This window comes from Struthio camelus, chromosome 5 (genome assembly GCF_040807025.1).
Source record: "Struthio camelus isolate bStrCam1 chromosome 5, bStrCam1.hap1, whole genome shotgun sequence".
Classification (NCBI taxonomy): domain Eukaryota; kingdom Metazoa; phylum Chordata; class Aves; order Struthioniformes; family Struthionidae; genus Struthio; species Struthio camelus.
The window spans coordinates 73,813,147-73,832,379 of record NC_090946.1 but is presented as its reverse complement, the minus strand read 5'-3'; the positions used below and the strand labels follow the sequence as shown (position 1 = coordinate 73,832,379).

Sequence of the window (19,233 nt, the reverse complement as noted above, 5' to 3'; positions counted from 1 at the left end):
GTGTAAGGTTTGGGCCCATTATTAGAAGTGGGTAGGAGCAGGGAAGTCTTGCCTTTGTAGAGTTGCAATCAGTATATGACTTCCCTCCCAGCCTCAGGCCTCCATTCTCCAGCTGATAGACAACAGATGGACCAGTTACAAAACAGAGTGTTTTCCCAGTGGGTAATTTCAGCAGAGAGAGACTTACTCAGGTTTTTTTTTTTTTTTTTTTTTTTTTGCCTTGGGCAGTGCCAGTATCACATGGAGTTCGATGAAACTGCTTCAGATGCCTCAGCTAGCAATCAAAGACCTTTCCACGAGTATTTTTATATATAATCAGTGCAAAGGGTATGAAGGAACATTAGTCTATTAGCAGAGAAGTTCTCATGCACCTCTCAGACATTGCCCTAAATTGTGTACTAAGCTGCTCTCTTGTTTACTGCACAGCTCACTCACCCGTTGCTCCAGACTCCTTCTAAAATGGATGAGAAAAAGAGTAATTTCTATAAAGGCTTCTGAAAGACCCTAACCATACTGGTCGGAAGCCCTTCCGCTTTTTAGGCACGATAATTATGTTGTTTGAGCTCATGTCTGTCTTTCCTTTCTTAGTACAGTGCTGTTGATAAAGAACTATATGGAGTTCATGTGAGTTATTTTGAGCCATCTGTTCTGGAAAGAACATTTTTTGGTATTAATAAGGAAATTCACAAACAGAAATGTTCTGTTTCATTATAAAATTATTGCTCACAAAGTAAAGATGACTAACCACGGATCCGCACTGGTGAAGGTGGATCACTGCTAAGTTTGTAACCAGCAAAGCCTGATCAAGTTTACAGAATATGTAAAAAAAAAAAAAAATCTCAACAATGAGAATCTTTCTCACAGATTGAAAGAAAATATCCATTCTCCGGGTAATTCCTGCTGGTTATTTTTTTTAATACATAAACTACCAAACCAGGTTTTTGTATGTAGTGCATTTTGCTTAAAAACAAAAAAAGAGAGAGAGGGAGAGAGAGAAAGAGAGAGAAAGAGGGCACTGTTGTTTTAAATTGATTTTAATATGTCTTTCAGGACAGAAAAAAGGTGTAGATCCAAAATTTGTCTGAAAAATCTGCATAGGGGGAAAGACGTTAAGTATAATCTGCATATTACTATAGAAATGCTTAATTTTATTTCTTTCATTTTATAAAGTGCATCATGCCGTAACTGTAAGACCATATATAGCCAAATTAAAAATTAAAAGCTTCAAAACCCTATACTGCATGTGAAGAACACACCTGAACAGGAAGGCCACATTATAAAGGTAAGTGTGAGAAAATATGTCAAATACATTAATGTATGCAAGTGACTCAGTAATTGCTGCTTTTAAAAAAATCATAATCTCTACAACAAATTATGCCATTTTAGTAGACATTTACCCTTATTCTTCCATCAAGATATCTAACAGGATGATGCATCAACCAGTTTTAGTCATTATTATTGCATTTGGCTGGGGAGAAAGAAGAAATTAAATTCATCACAGTGATTGTTATTAAAATGAAATTCCAAACAATATGAAATAATCCACACGGGAAACAGTCAAAATGAATGCAAATTTACATTAAAAATATTCTTATTAAAGGTTGTGTCACTCAGTAGACTAAAGAGCTTTTAAACAAAAGCCCAAACTTATTCATATTTAACTCAATGATAATGCCTACGAAATTCAGTCAGAAGAGAGCTTTCATTTAAAAAAATCCCTGCTGTGAAATGAAATGCACAATATTATTTTTACCGTAACAAAGTCAGTCAGGGGATAATTGTCTATTTTATGATGCCCATTGACAACATCACTGGCTTTTTGAAGAGTCCTTGAATGCAAAGACAGGCAACTTACTTAATGGAAACTAAATGATTAAGTGAACAAGAGACAATAAGCCTGGGAAAATTAAGCTAACTAAATTTTTCAGTATGCTGAATACTTCATTCAGAGCTGATCATTTAATCCACTTACTCAGCACGCTGAGTGGCTTGTTAGTCACTGTGGACATAGCCTATAATTCAACTAAAGCTTAAACGTAGTGGCCATCCCCTAACACAAACGCACTGATGAAGATGAGGCCAAGAAATGGAACAGTTCTGTATCACCCAGTAGGTAAATGTCATAAGGTTGAGCCACATTGAAATTAAAACTTGATTAGTGTATCTCCAAGTATCTTTATGCTTAAAGGTACTTGTACCTCATATAAATGAGGTACATTTCACAGTGCTTGTAATATTTAAGCACTTTTTCAGCACCTTTCAAAAGCGCTTTACAAACATTAAATATGGTCAGAAATCCCATTGTTTTTTCATTGTAACACCTATAAATACGCAGGGGGAGTACCTCCTCATCTGTGTTAGAGTAAGGACTACAGGACTTGACCCACAGTCCTTAAAAAAAGCAGTATAAAAAGGGTAAGGAAGTATTCCTAACCGCCATTTTACCGATTATAAAACAGTAGCAGGGAGGTTAAGTGACTTGTCCCAGATGATCAAAGGAGTCATAGCTGGGCTCAAGATTCACAGCTTTGGGCTCTTTTTATTAGACATAAGGGTATTTGGCTGCGGTATAAAGCCACAGTCTGTGGTAAACTGAGGTATGAAGAGACTGCACTGCAGCCAGAGGGTGTAAGAAGAATTCTGCACTACAAGCAGCAACACATCTCTAAGCAGTTAAATTAAGTGCTTACTATGTCCTTATACCAGCCCTTTTGTAATTTTTTCTTAACACAAATGATTTTCAACACTAACAGTTATTTGATAATTGAGCAAAATAAGACAAAGTGGATGAGTGCACATGAGATAAACTCTACGTGCTGGAAAGCCCATTGACAGGTTTTTATTTTTCCCTATCTCTGATGCAAGGAATATCATCATTTTGTATCCTTGGAGTTACTGTCTCAGAAAAGGGATATATTCACATGCAACACAACGGCATGACTAGGGTTGTGATGCCATTTCCACAGCATCTGGAAATGATATAAATACGTTGTGTTATAGCTCTCCGAGATACTTACAGAAAAGGAATATTTACTCTGAAAATTCCATGGTTATGGAATAACTCAGTTTCTAGTATATTCGTTTCCCTCTACAAGAGGTAGGCCTCAGGCCTTTTGAGACATCTTGAGGTATAACCATTATACATTTGAAGATCCACAAAGAAATCCAAGTGTATTCATGGAAATTCTGGGGACTTCTTTGTTGCTCCTCGCTGTCCAAACCCTAGCTGCCATACATTCTCCCCTTCTATAAATAGACATTACATCTTGCTGAGGAAGGTCAAAATGTGCAAAGGGTGTAAATACTGCAGTAGTCATCATTAAGTCATGCATTGATTTATTCTTGGAAATCTAGGAGCTGTGGAAGCAAGTGTGCCATACAGAGCTGCAAGTCCCAAGTTCCTCACCAGGTATGTACAGTAAAAGTTTGGAAATTAGAATCACAAAGTTAGCAGGAAGAAACGTCTCAGGTTCACTGCGAAAATACAGTATGCTCTCTTGGCTCCACTCTCCCTGTGTGTTTTGTAGCCTGAGGACTTTCTTCCCTTCCACTTTCATTCATTTCTTCCCTACTGCATAAAATAAAGACAGCACATCTGACTGTCTCTACTACAGGGAGCGTCTGTTAATATATAAGATATTTAAAAGAATCATGAAACAGGTCAACTTTCTCTAATTTTGCCCATCTACAGATGTTATCTCAGCTACTAGATTGTGCTGTGTGATAAAAACACTCTAGCTTCTCTCCATTTGTTTTAGTGGGTTATTAAAAAAAAATCACAGGCTTATAGATAACTGTGATAATTGCTTTGCATTGTGCAGTCAAATATACCTACCTAACTTCACTGTATGTTAGGAACTGAAGAACTGTATAATCCAACCAATTTACTACATGGTATCTGTCTTTTTACTACCAACCCCAAAACACAGATGTTTTAATACTTGAAGAACAAATCTAAGCTTTACAGTTCTACAGTCACCCAGTAATGACTGGAAAATGTTTTAATACTGATTTCAGCATGAGGAAGTAATTCTATATGGATGTAAAACACTTTTGAACAGTAACATGGCTCAAATTTTAAAAAAATCATTTTTTCCTTATTTTGTTACGAATTTGTAATACTTTTTGAGTTTCTGATGCTGGCCACTAAGTAGATATTACACTGAATTTACTGAGAGCTTCAAGATAAATAAAATGTTACAATACAGAATATATGTTTGGTTTCTATTCAATTCCTAGAAGAACAGGTTGGTTTTAAATAGCATCTCCATTTAAAGTGGAAGTAGTAAGGAACAGATGAACACTAAATTGTGCTCCTCATCACTGAAGTTCTTCGTTTGTTTAAAATAGCTGGATCATTGACTCTCTTGATTTTCCAACTCCGACCCATTTAACTGGGGAGAAAAAAACAACTATTAGAACAATTACTGAGAGCATGCGTTATAATGAATTGTTATCATTTTTATCTTTTCACAGTGTTTTAGCATAAACTGGCCAGTTCTGTGCTGAAAAAAAAAAGGCCAGGAAAATTTACTGGCAAATATTACTTTACTTCTGCTGTATTGCCAGACTAGAAGTGCAGTATACTGAAGTTTGATAGCATGGAACAATTATACCATAAACAGAAAGCATCGCAGATTGAAGGCCTAATAGAAGGTGAGGCACATCTGTTGCATGTTTAATTGTCATTATCTTGAGTGATAGGATGTCTAGCTAAATCCCTGCAGAGAGGACGCGAGAGCTCAGTCAGACTGTAAAGTTTTCTTGCTGTGGAACTGGAAACAGTGATGCACATGTGCTATGCTATTGTTAAATGTAAGGCTGCAATTAAAAACGTTACCTCGTGGGAGCAACCACCCCAAATGCCCTACTGTGACTGTTTCAGTGCAGTTTTCATTGTCCATGGATACTATAAAATTGACTGTAGGTTGGTACCCTTTGACCATCAAATCTCCTACGGCACCCTGGCTCCTCTGCCTTCACACTGAGAACTCAAGACAAAATAAAGGGAGTTTTATTTACATATCCCACCAGCCACATCTGTGTCCATAACCACACACAGGCCATCTGCTGAGTTGCGGGCACTGCTATCAGATACTTTCTAATTCATGAGCAATATCAGAATTGCCACAGTTGCAACTAGTTCATACTCCCCAAATCTGACTTTTGAGGTGCTTTACGGAAAATGAAAGCCCACATGCCAGCTTTCTAAGTTCTATAGTGAAAATTCCCTTCCAAACTGCAGCATTCATGCCACACCTAGCCCCGGCACTTCTTGAACTTCAGCACTCAGAGTTGATGAAAACTGGATTAGCCTCTGGAGACTGGTCATGTTAACACCCTAATTTCCAAAGTGGCAGAAGCAGGCTAAACACTCCCCGGCACCTGTATCTTTTATGCAGTACATCTCATAATGATAAATGTGAAAGAGAAAGGAGGAGAAAAAAAAGGGAAGTTTATCTTCAAGCAACGATGCAGGAAGTAATGTGAAAGGAAGAAATTAGCCAAGGGAGGACATTAGATTTAACTATGCCCTGGTGCAGAGATCCCAGAGCTGTCACTGACAGAAGGCAGCAGTTCGCCAAGCACAACACATGGCCATCTTTCCTCTGGTTAAGTCCTTGCCAGCAACAGCTTGGGGCTGTCTGCAGCGCCACAGAACTGCCCACAGAACACTGCCCTTTGCTGCTTCTGTGCAAGTTGCCATTTACCATCGTCACCCCAACCACAGGTGCTTCCATTGCACGCAGCCCAAATCAGGCCACTCCTCAGCTAATGAAGCGAGCATTTTCCCCAGCTGGATCTGTGCGGTGCGGCATCCTTGTATGTACGTCTGAAGACAGATTTACCTGGCACTCCAACATGGTTTTCCACACATCGGATATAATTCTGGGCCTTGGGTGGGAGGTCCTCCCATTTTCGTGCACCAGTTGTGTCAGTCTTCCACCCAGGCATTGTTTCATACTCTACTTCCACCTTCTGTAGTATTTCCTGATTAGCTGTGGAATAACATTTTTATCACGGTTGAATTTAGCTGCTCCACCTTGACCTTCAAAGTATTTTAACAAAACTTATAATCCAATATAAGAAAAAACAGTATTTCTAATGTTGGTAAATCCATTCATTCCTAAGTTAGATTGGCCTCTATTACTGAGGAAGATAACTTGTTCAAGAGGCTCCAGTAGTCCAGTTTCCCCTTGTCAAAACTTTATGATGCACCCTATGTTGTCAGAAGACTACAGTACCATTTTGAGAAAACACAGTATTTTAAATTTACAGTAGTTCTATTTTTTGGTTCAGATTTGCACATAATAAAATAGAAATCCTCCCATAGACAAGGCACTACACTTCACCTTTATGGAACAGGGTTAACCCAGGCCTGCTACAAATGTTGATGTTTGCAAGCCCCACTAGACTTCTCATTACGCTGTTGTCTACAGCTGCAAACTAGTAGCCATGGTAGGAAAGCTGGCTGCTGCCAACCTTCCTCAGCCCTTCAGAATGCCCCTCTCACAGCAGACTCACTGTGGGGCAGACAAACAAAAAACTAAGTTATGTGTGCTTCTGCAGCATGATCAAGAAGATGTAGATTCTTCATGGAAGCAGGAAACGTATCATTGGAGATGGTTTCTGCTTGCCTTTGACCTTTCATTAGTTTAAAGAGTTAATCTGAAAGCCTGAGGAGACAGCCATTCAGCCTTAAATTCAACAGAAATCTACCGTATTCAAAAGTCTTTCCTGAATAATAATATGGTATAGCGCAGGGCATTTTTGACAGAGGTGTGAAAATGAAAAAAGGAGAGGAGTATTTACTCTCGAAAACATTGCTCTTGTAAGAAAACTAAGTATTATTTAATTAATATTATTACATCCTATAAATTTTAACACAAAGTATATTGAGAGACAACATACATTTTAATTAACTACAAAGTTATTGCTGCTAATTATAGTTATATGATGGTAGCCTACAATATAGCAGCTTAACTTTGCATGTATCTATCTCATCTTCACATAGCTTAAGCACTGCTTTTATTTCAACTTTACTTCATTAAAGGCTCCTGCCAATGACACCCAGCAACTGACTTAGATCTTTTTGACTTTCAGATTTCTAGTGGAATAATGGTGTTGTTAATTAAAAAAAAAAATTTCAGGGGATCAGACAGAGGCTCTCAGACAAGACTTTATTTGCTCTGAACTTCTTGTCATCATCTACACAGACACAAGGTGAATGAAAAATGCTAATTACTGATACAGTAATCTTTATACTGATAGTACAGTTCTGCAAGTTTCTACATGAGTTATAGCACAAAAGAAATCAAATATAGTTAAAAAAGCAAACAGGTCTTCCTAACATGTAAAACTTAACAGGTGTGAAAGGGAAAAACGAACACAGACATTTAAGAACATACCTGGAAAATATGGAATTCTTTTTCCACCCAATTTGTAAGCAACGCCAATTTTAATCTCATCAAGGACATCAAGAATATCCAGTTTTGTTAATGCCAAACTGTTCAGAAAAACATTCGACAGAGTTACACATATGATGAACCTTTCTATCATTAGTCTCCTTAATCTTTTCCACGTGTCTTTTCTAGTTTTATATTCACGGATCCAACTCAGACAACCCAGTAAACAGAAACACATAAATATATTGAAGTATGAACATTGTTAATTGAATTCATACCTCCGGGATGAATGCATGACTGAGTTACTAAGATTAATTTCCAAATGCTTGGCTGCTCGTACAGGTGAACAGTGTTCAGTTATATCCCTTTAAAATGCAAGGTGACTCTGTAAAGAGGCGCTTGTTGGACTTGGTTTGGGTGTACACAATGGCATGTCACTTTATCTCACTACTATTAATTACTCCTATTATTCCTGCAGATTCACAACAGCTATGAGACAGACTCATTTACTAAATTCCACTTTTAAAACCAGACTTTGCAAGCATAATCTGGCTTGCTAACTATATACGAAATACAGTAGGAAAGACCTCAGTCTAACTTTCAGTACTCTGGCTCTGTAAGGATATCATGAATGCAATGATTAAAAGAAAAGGCCTTTTGAGAAAGAAGCAGCATAGAGCCTTTTTTTCTTTTTTCTTTTTGCCTTTTGTGAGGGACTCATCTCCATCTGTTTTTTTAATGTCACAGTTACCAGAGATTACACTGTTTAATAAAACAGTGTAATTGGTGGAATTGTAGCAATTGCATAGAACTGAAATAGAAGGAAATAAAATGGCTTCCTAATACTATTTCCACACAAATTAGAGCTACGTAAGCTAAAGCAAAGTATAAAGCTCAGTAAAAAAAAGGTTTTAAAAGCCCTTTGATAAATAATGCAGAAAGATCACCTTGTGTATTGTTCCTTTATAACATTATTAGTAAAAACAATACCAGTTAAGTTGCAATTTGTAAGCTAGTAAAATGCTTAGGTTCACGTTTGTATATAAGAACATGTTTGTCTGAATGGATGTATAAGCCCACACCTTACATGAATACAATTTTACTGAATCTTTTTCAACTTTATGCAAAAAGTTTATGAGTTTTAGATTAACAGCTTATGATAGTTATTCATTTCAGTTCATATCTTTAGTATTAGACAAAAGCTAATTTGATGGCATTAAGGACTTAAATGGTTCCTTTAAATAGCCACTTTTTCCTTTAAAATGGCAACTTAGAATATACTTTGAATTACAAAGTCAGCCAAACAAGTTGCTAAGTGCCACCTCTCGGCCCATTTATAATACAGTATTAGAATATATCTTTGCAGATAAATGAGATTGGAATGAAAGCTGTGCTAGCTCCTGAACACTTTGTGTCATCCTACTTATTTCACTTGAGGAGGTAGTGTGTGCAGGATCTAGTCCTAGAAGTCTGATCCGCTAGTGTCAACAGAAGCCTAAAATCAGTGTACTTTAAATCATGATACAAGGCAATATGAGAGCACTGGATCAACAACACTACAGTAAACAATTCTAGTGAAAACTAACAGATACATTGATTCATTCTACATTGGTCATCTGATGTAGGTAAAGTGAAATTACAAAAAAATCATTATCATGATGTTGTCAATTTACTTGATTTGAAAAAAAATTATTAGGAGATAGATATTATTATCATTAAGACAACTTTCAGTTGCCCACTGTCAATTATTTCATTGCTTAAAATGTAACACTTTACTGGATTTTCATTAAAGTTACCTACATATTTTATTCTGCGAAGCATAAAATAATCAGTTCCAAATGTAGCGCAAAATCTGTGATGCTTACGCAGTGAATCCGTTGATCATATGAGCATATTTCAAAATGACAAGATCTAACCAGCCACAGCGTCTTTTTCTGCCTGTGGTTACCCCCCACTCATGGCCACGGGACTGTAAAAGGTCTCCAATTTCCTAAAAGATAAAAAAGATGCCGGTGGTATTTCACTAAAAAAGGTAATAAACAAATAGCAAGAAATATCTAGTTGGTCAATTCCTTAAAAAAAAAAGTTCTGTTTTCTTAAAAGGGGACTTGGAGAGTAAAGACCCACATGCCCAGGATTCTTACATCTCAGTCACTACTTACGTATCTCAGTCACTGTCTTTCCAGAACATTTATTTAATATGTTTTTCTCATGTTCCAGAGAGACCCTTTCTTCCTTTTTCATCTGATAGGAAGATTTCCTTGACAGCTCAGCCCTGTTTTTTCTTTTATGAGTTTATGTTTTGCTTTCTTTATCTGGTCTTTTGGCATCTATTGTTTTTGGGTTCAGAGTGTAAATTCTTTTAACGAGATCAGTGTCCATGGCTAGGACTCCTATGTACTACCACAGTGTAAGAATGTCAGCTGTTCCCTTTGGGTTGGCAACTTTTGTAGTGTGGAAAAAATTAACAACAAATAAACTCTACTCTTACAATCCATGAAACTTATGAATTATGAAAGAAATCATCAATTCATTTGCAGCCATTAGAAAATGGATTTTAGGGACTACTTCCTTCAATCAGATTCAGATCAGTGACCTAGAGAATTCTGTGTGCACGGCTCATAATCAATATCTTGAGCTTTTTAGTTTGTTGATAATGAAAATACAATACACAGTTTAAAGGAATCAGAATCTCTCCCCCTCTTTTTATTGACCAATTTGTGCATGACTGGGCTGATGTACAGACCAAATTTATTCTATAAATCGTTTGGAACAGAGGCTGTTAAGCACAGAACTGTTGTATAATTTAACCTTTCCTGAGATGCAGTCACAGTTCTAATCCAGGACAAGCTTTTGCCACTGAAATGCACCTAACAATATTACATAAACTGACGAAATCTGTTTTCACATCACTCATTACAACAGATCTATGGTCACCGTAAGATAACATCATCATAATGGTGTTTCCCTCCTTTGAGTAAAAAAGGCCTTAAGTTCATCATGTAGTTCTACAGTTTTCACGAGTGTGACTGCTTGGCATTGTTATGGCATTTATTTGTTGGTGGGAAACCCATACCCTGCTATTAAAACATGCTATTCCATTGACCTTATTTCTTGGCAACTACACATATTGCATTTTGTAACATTAGACCTACATTAATCTGTTCAGTGGGGAAGGCTCCAATTCCCACCCTAGTAGTATATGCCTTCACCACGCCATATACGTCACCAATATGCTGGGGAGGAACACCAAGTCCAGTGCATACACCACCTACGGTGCAGTTTGATGAAGTCACGAAAGGATACGTGCCTATTAGAAAAACAAAACAGCACAGCTTTGTTTCAGCAATGATATGAAACAATGATTGACTCTCATTTATTACTTCAAAGGAGATTTTCACTCGTATGGTTTGCAATGAGGAGCTACAGTAAACTTTAAAAGCAGACACAGAGTAGGGTGAATTCTCCTTACTACGCATACCCGTTCTACTTTTAAGAGAACAAATTGTGCTGCTCTTCCTCATCTTGCTTTCTTCTGCCATGAATGATATATATTTGTGTTTCTGAAACTCCACAGAATCACTCTCAAAATGAAGAGCTTTTTCCACACAAAGAATGGACTTACCATTGCATTTTCTGTAAGTGCATTTTTATGCGATCAGGAAGTTCATTCAGCCAAATAGGAAAAAAACCCTAACTTTCTTATACTTAAGGTGGTACTTCCCTCAAGTATGTGCTATCTGTTCCTATGCATAAGGTTTTCTGCATTCATCCTTTGCAATTGTCTTTGAGGGTGGCCCATAACGGTGGAATTTAAAATGATCTCGATACTATTTTAATTAGGAACTCCATTTGGACGCTGTTGCTGTGCGAAGCTTTCTCCGCAGTCCTTTGTATCACAGAAAGTATTTCTGCAACAGTCACAGACAGCCTGGCATAAAGGTCATAACTTGACAGTCCCGGTATTCTAAACAAGTGGTTCTGAATATCTGCAGCTAATATCTGGCCTCCCTGGACTGGAGCATTTCCTCAGTTCTTTATTCCATCCTCGTGGAGACCTGATGGCTTAATTAAACTTTTGATAAGACAGCAGAGATCAACTAAAGAAGCTAGGTTCTTAAGTTACCTGCACTGGTTTAATGCCTATACACACACACACATGCACGTGTACATGTACATGCACATGCACACTGCAGTGGGTGCTTAGGCTGGTGGCCGTGTGCACCCAAGTTTACATGCAATAAAGAGTGAATTTACACATGCAATCTAGAGTGAAATTTCAACCCCACTGGGACAAACTTCAGTAAGATCAATATTTAAACCCTAAGTGTTTAATCCTGCTAATGGTACAATCTCTGTTTTTTGTGCTTTACTTTTGGGAGATGTGCTCCTATTAAAAATTATTTTGTGTCTCCTATTAAAAATTGTTTTGTGTGTCTATTTTCCTACAGTTTCCAAAGTGCATGTAAAGGCAAAGCAAAACAAAACTCATCTTTTAGGAGTTAAATCAGCTTTACAATTTAACTTACCAAAGTCAATATCAAGTAATGCTGCATTGGCTCCTTCAACAAGAATTTTCTTTGGGGAGCCATGAAGAGCTTCATACATAAAATAGACACCATCGCGAACCATGGGTCTTATTTTTTCAGCATACCCCTGCAAATTTGAGTATAAATGTCAGCTTCCCCAAATAATGCTAGCTGGGTGGCTGGAAGCAGAGAACATTCTGATCACTTGAAATAGGCAACGTGCCGATAACCTTAATATGCCAGCATCGTTAACTGTATTTTGCCTGAAAAATACAATTAGCTTATATTCCATTAAAAAAGAAAAAGGAATGCATTCAATCACTCACACAGAACACATGACTTGTTACTCGAACACCATAATTTCTGTTCCATTTCCATTCACAGAGATGATGTATACCTACCTGATTTTGTTTATGAAGTATAGTCTAGACGTACTAAGGAACATATAGATGAGACTAGAACTCAGAAATAATGCAAGCTCCAAAAGAGAAGAATTACTACATCCAAATATATAAAAATATCTTCAAAGGTAAGGTGTTATCTCTGAACAACTACCAGATAGACCTTGTGAAATAAAAGAGATTATTTTCTAGCATACTCTTTTCTTATATATTCATGAAGATGTTTTACCAATGACTACGCTGAACTTATTTATAAGAAGCTATTTTTCTTATAGCACAACTTTCACAAATAATTCTTCAATAAGTACAGAACACTCAGACAGCCTAGAATTCAGTCATGGTTCGAATGAGACTGCTAACTGCAGGTGTCACCCTGGGTTCTCTTTACTACTTTAATACAATACAGTTATCTTATGCTGAAAAAGCAAAACATTATATGAGACTAATAATTACATCAAGCATAAAATCTATTTAATGCCCATATGAAGGTAATATTCTATTACAAAACATGTTTACTGCTATTAAAGGGTTTTATAATAATGACAATATGTATTTCCTTAATATACGTGCTTTTTCATTTAAATTAATTAATTATTTTAATAAGAAATTGTTCCTGCATATTTTGTGTTTACATTTTTTGATTAAAATAAGTTTTGATTTTTTCCTCTATATTTTTCCGGACACTGAAAACACATTACAAATGTTAAGTCCTTACCTTTAGCTTTTTCAGTTGCCCTTCTATATCTACTTCTAATGTGGGAAACATTGACTTGTACTGCTGTGCCAGATTTTTGAATCTGTAAAACATCAAAATGATGCCTACGTAGAACGTTCCTTGAGTTTGGCGAGAGCTCAGTTTATATTATATAGTGTATATACTGGCAGCTATGTAGAGAGAGTACACAGAACTTTGATACCTCAAGCAGAGCATTTCCCAATGCACAAAATTTCATTTTAAATTTTGAGAAACAATATGAAGTACAGGAAATACCCACACACATTCTTTCCAATTTTCTTCTCCTTCTTGAAGATTTATACACAAAGTTCTTAGGCAAATGTAAAAATATCTCCTTAAAAAGCAAATCTAATATCCAAAATGTGTCATTCTTTAATACATTACTCAGTGAAAATAGTTGTACCTTGAAGAAAATTCATCAAAGTCAGAAAGGAGGTCACAAATTCGAAGACCTGTTCGTGCAGCTTTGGAAGAATATGTTGGTCCAATCCCTTTCTTTGTTGTGCCAATACTAATTAAAAAGAAGCCCCAAAACATAAATAAATATATGCAAAAATATGCTTTATGCTAAGTAATTTTATTAAAGCTCTTCAGTAGGCTATATATTGGGCAGGAGTTCTGAGACACTAAAAAATATCAACGCTCTATAATTTTTATTAATAAATATGCATCAATTTTTATGCTTCAGCAGATTTGGATAAATATTGATTATATTCATGGTATGCAGTAAAGGATTAAGCCCTGGGTTAGGCTGAGACGAGCTTAGTTGAGAGTAAGTGCGTATATACATATATTATATACTAATGATGATTAGCATGCTCTCCTGCAGTACTACTATGCCCTTCATAAAAAATAACAAGAATAAAATGTAATTCTCACATTTTCACAGTTGCAGCAGCGTGTACACATTGTAATCAATAACCAGCTTTGTGAGTGATCAGATGGATGAACCTGGGTTTTCTATAGCTTTGAATTTTGTAGTTGATACTTTTTTGTTTACTATGATTCAAACTCCAGCTGTAGCTTTATTCATACCATCTCTATCCCTATGAGCTCTCACTGCAGCCTTTACCTTGATGAGGATAAAAATAGAGCTCTTTTTCTACTCATATGCCTCTTTTCATATGCATTTTAGAAACACACAAATTTTGAGATTTCTACTTGTCTTAAATTTGGTTGAAAGTGTCCAACAGGAACAAAACCTGATAGGAAACTAACAGAAAAGTAGAGAAGCGTGTTCACATAAACCTTTGCTCATTCAGAAGTCGTAATAATAAAGTATGCAAAGTTACATAGCGTGCTAATGTATAACATTAAAATTAAAACAGAAACTAATATCACAGTGAAGAGTAACTGAATATGCAATAAATGGCTACCAGTACAGAACCTAATCCTGCCAACACTTCAGAGACAGTTCAGGAAAGCATCACTATGCTGATATCAAACTGAATTGGAAGCATTGTTTTGTTGGAAATGAAATGCGAGGATTTAATAGGAATTTCAAGATGCCTGAGTGTGGAGCAGAGAACTGGAAAATGGAAATATGGAAGAATTCTGATCCTGCATTCAGTAATACCTCAAGAGCTTTTCACTAACATAAGCAGGAGCAGAAGAAAGCCACAGAATAAATAACAACAGCAAGCCTTTTTGCAGACGTATTATATTTCTACTTCCAAAGTAATACGCATTTTTTAAATTTGCATAGTCGTTAATGAAATTTAAATGCTGAAAATATTTACTTTTTTCCTTCTTGTGCTTGACGTTGTACTTCCTGGAGCCCATCTACTGCCTGGTGAAAGTCAAACACTGCAACAGAAAACCCAAAGGACACAATGGGAGAGCAAAGGAGAAAGGAGAAAAACATTCTTGAAATCACAGATATCTATAATTTCAAGACTAAATGCACAGCCTTTGTTATTGTTGGTAGTGCACAAGCCTTCTTATGTTAAAGTAGAGCTAGTACAGCCTAAAACCCTGTGAAAACATGTAAAACATTACGAGGGTACGAATTCCATTATTACGTTTCAGGTACATAATACAGAAAGAAAGTCTATTAGATCAAACGTATGACTGCTTTACAGGGTAATGAAGTTTAGCAGCATGAGCTAAGCTATCATTTGTGAATTTTCTTTCCCCTTCAATCATCACTTACCTATATGTGCTCTATCTGATATAATAAGTCTTTTCTCCCAATCTTTTAAACCTGTCAGAAGATATAAAGAAAAGTGCTCTGATTTCAGCTGCTTTGACTGGTTAAACTTGGAGATTTACTTTTAGATTTTCTGTATCTTTCTTCTAGTTTCTACAGCTTCTTGTTAAGAATACTGTAGACAAAATGGATAAAGCACAGGCGGATATCAAACTTTGGCAACGTTTTTGGTAACAAATTTTTTTCTTGTTTTATTGTTTTCAGCTTTCGCCTTTTGTTACAGACAAAGATATTCAGTTTTTCTTTACAGTAGCAGAATGCTATCATTCACATACATTTCTTATAAATTGAACAAGATGAATCCTTTCTTTTTTTAAGGAAATAAGATTCTTACTTAATTATTAACATGATAAATCACTTACTTAAACTCCGTTTGTAGCTCAGAAAATATAGAATTTACACAGCATAATTTAAGTTGGAAGGGGCATCCGTAGGTTATCTGCTCTAAATCCTTGTTCACAGCAGGACTAATAGAGTTTCTCTTTGGGCACAGAAACTGGGACAAAGAAACTCTGGGTTAAATTGTCATCTTTGGGATCAAGGGAAGCTTTGCCATAGGCATCAGGATTTTATCTTCTACCTAATGTGGTATCAAATGCCATAAAATCCATGAAATTCCATGAAAACATTGCTTTTGAAAAACTGTCTAAAGGCTACAAGACAATTCAATATTTTTTTCATTATTTACAATTCCAAATGTCGCTGCGCTAAATATTTATAGTCAGAAACCAAGGTTTAAAAAAGCCCTCAACTAGCTGTCATTATAAGGAAAGGTTAACATTTACTTGATACAAACCTTTCTTTTCATTCTTTTCAGCTTCTTCAAACAAGCCTGGTAAATGTATAACCACTCCATTACCTTTGGGAACATAAATGATTTATTTTAAAGCAGTACGTAAAATACCTATTCTTAGCACGTAGCACATTTAAACACTTGCTGTCTGAAATCTTATTAAAAAAAAAGTAAGGCTAAGTTTCTGAAGTTTCTCTCTAAGTGCTCTTGAGAACTTTTATAGATAAATCTTCATTTTGGGTAAAAAGCTACAAGTTCGCTGAAATCAGAAACGCAGAACTTGTTTTTTTTCAGATTTGAGTGTAGAGCTTGCTCTAAAGTCAGATGAAGAAAGTGGATTCTTTTATTTGATTGTCGTGGACTTTGTACCAGGCCTTTAGTCTCGACTGTTCACTGGTGAAAACTCAAAGAAATCAGTGGCCTTACAACACTGGCAAGTCCGAGTTATAGTATTCAAATCTTCTTCCGCGTTCACCTATTTTTTAAACTCAGCTCAAAATTGTGCTCTGATACATCAGCTTTGCTTTCTCCCTGCTACCGAGCTATAATTTAAAATCTGCATGTACCAACGCGATGTGGAAGATCAGATGTAGTGGGCTAAAAACAGCTGCTATTTCCTTCCTGGGAACATCAGAAATACCTGCAATAGTTTCTTTCAGCCTAAATTTAGGATAACTTACTTCTATTCCTTGCTAACTACCAAGAGTAAATTGCAAAGCAAGACAATATACAACAATATTTATCAGAAAAAAAAATCCAAAATTGCTTCAATCATCTACTTGGAAATTATCAAATGGGAAAAAAGTGGAACTAGAGGTCTGAGACTCAGCGAAGCTTACATTAATTTCTGGCATATTCTGTATATACTTTTTTTTTCTGAAAGCATCCTCATTTTGGACAAGTATACAATTTCAGTTTGCCTATCACTTAAATACACTTTTAATGCCCACTGCCAGATTTTTAAACTTGGATACATAAATTAGGCCAAAAGAGCACAGATTGTTGAAATACAGCATACAGGTTTTCTTTGAAGAGAAATAGACTTACGAAATTTGGGGTAAAAGCCCATCCATTTATTTATATTTTAGAGCAGCCTTGTGAAAGGTGCAGTTTATTCTAGAGATAATCATTATTTATAAAAAGGCTAAGTAAAATCTTAGGAATTCAGACTTGCAACGTCCAGTAAGGAATGCAAACTTTTTTTACGATGCCATTGGCAACCTTATGTTACGATACAAATATTACAGTAAAATATGACATTAGCTTCAAGAGCTGGTAATGTCAGCAAAAAGAGAGAAACTGAAGGATGACCTTCCAAGTAGGTCTTTGCATCATAGGGCCTATTTCTGGAAAGTCAGGAAAGGAAAGCTAGAGTTATAGAATATTATTTATTTAGCCTAAGGCTAGTGTTTGTGCCCTCAAAGTAGAGCATTTATATTTCTGGACGTATAAAAGAAATGCGCAAGCAGAGGGCAGGATTCAAACTTGTATTGTGAAGTATAATAAAAAGAGTAAGATAGAAAGAGGAGATTTTGCTTTCATTTTTCTAGTAAGAGACTAAAATGACACTGAATGTAGAATAATTCTTCATTTTAAAGCAGCAGTGAAATAAAAGTCAAACAGTTGAAGCTACAGCAAATCCTACTGGTGGTCATCTGTAAGTTTTCCTTTGCTTGCTACTGTAAAACTATGGGTACACCTACCCACCACATTATTTCCTTTAGTAAGTCCTTTAAGTAAGTGGCTTACCAATAAAAGAAATTGCCTTTGGGTTAATTATGCCACTAGGAAATAGATGGAAATCATATTCTTTCCCATCAACAACAACAGTATGGCCTGCGTTATTTCCACCCTGCAGCAGAAAGAAACACAAGATTAACGAACTTACACCACCACTTTAAACTCTCAACAATGATTTGGCAAGGTAATCTTTTTTACTTATGCTTTTATGTCTTAGGTCACTGTTTTCTCCGCCTTATTATAGTTTCTTGATACACTGTAGTATTGTGCAAAGGGCTTAGATGGGACAATTATATGGCCTGAAGATTTCAGCAGTGCTGTGTGCGATTGGGAAGCAGGCTAATTCCGTGAAGTTAAGGCAGGACTAGGGCAGAGCAAATGCAGAGTGGTGGAGGGAACTAAAAAAAGAACTGACGCTTTCTGGGAACAAAACTTAATTTAACTGCCATCCATGAAGAAGTGCCTCACATGGCTACACAAGCCCATCCTTTCCGAGTAACTTCTGCGCGGTGCGATGTCTTTGGGGGTTAAGCCTACAACACCCAACGTTTTCCTTTGAATGGAAGCTCTTCCTGCCCACCTCCAAAATGGTTAATGTTTCTCTGGGTGTTCAAGATGGAAGGTCTATATAAAGTTGGGAACACGTCTACCTTTGCAGCTTCACAGAATCTCTCAGTCAAGGGAGGATCTTCCCAGTCAACAACAACAAAAAGAATTTCAGCAACTTTTATAAAGTCTGCTGGAATTCACACCTTGTATGATCATCAACCAAACCTAAGAGTGGAGCTGGTATTTTCTCAAGAAAGTGATCTTTCCAAAAAGTCTTTAGGAGAGGATGATGAGACAAAAGGCAAATTTGTAAAGAGGAGAATAAATCAAGGTTATGAATTGATTTAAACTGGAACAGCAAAGAGGCTTCAAAATTAAAGGTCCAGTTTTCTAGATGAAGATGTTTTGCAGTGATAGAACTTTTTCTTCTACTGATAAGGCTGGAGAAACCTGACTGTCTGTCTGCTCTCGTGTTACCAGCCTTTCTTCTATTTTCCAGAAAGGATTATACATCTCAGTGAATTTGATATGAAGCCTGAATGATGTAGACTTGTCTGAAACGGTGGAATCTACTGAAATCAGAATGGAGATTGTGATTGGAAATGGTAATTTGTAAACAACGAAGAGCATTGGCTTGATGAGCGGAGTTGTTATATGCAAATTCTGTGAGAAATGATAACCAACCATAACGATTGATAACATGACATGTATTGTTCCAGAGTTTCATTTAATTGTTTGCATGTAATCCACAGGAAAATAGCAACTGAAGCTCTTCTCAAAATGTGGATATATGCTGAAACTTCTAGTCACAACACAAAGCAAATAAAAGATGTAGGTTATGAGAAGCTCAGCCGGGTTTTTTTAAGCAGT

At 36.3% G+C, this 19,233-nt stretch overlaps 1 protein-coding gene across 5 annotated transcripts in view; it reads right to left on the bottom strand.

Annotated features, from left to right (window-relative positions):
- ADSS1 (adenylosuccinate synthase 1) overlaps positions 1-19,233 on the bottom strand; it is a 41,859-nt gene that overhangs the window by 8,853 nt on the left and 13,773 nt on the right. For 3 of the 5 annotated variants that reach the window (XM_068947243.1, XM_068947244.1, XM_068947242.1), the window contains exons 2-12: positions 17,824-17,926; positions 16,078-16,140; positions 15,225-15,275; positions 14,812-14,878; positions 13,476-13,583; positions 13,052-13,133; positions 11,936-12,062; positions 10,562-10,716; positions 9,272-9,396; positions 7,410-7,507; positions 5,850-5,999 (exon numbers count right to left, since the gene is read on the bottom strand). In XM_068947243.1, the coding sequence (XP_068803344.1) occupies positions 5,850-5,999; positions 7,410-7,507; positions 9,272-9,396; positions 10,562-10,716; positions 11,936-12,062; positions 13,052-13,133; positions 13,476-13,583; positions 14,812-14,878; positions 15,225-15,275; positions 16,078-16,140; positions 17,824-17,926 (1,129 nt within the window). Of the gene's footprint in view, positions 1-229; positions 4,395-5,849; positions 6,000-7,409; positions 7,508-9,271; positions 9,397-10,561; positions 10,717-11,935; positions 12,063-13,051; positions 13,134-13,475; positions 13,584-14,811; positions 14,879-15,224; positions 15,276-16,077; positions 16,141-17,823; positions 17,927-19,233 lie in introns of those variants that run through there. The other 2 variants (XM_068947246.1, XM_068947245.1) reach the window with 2 other exon arrangements.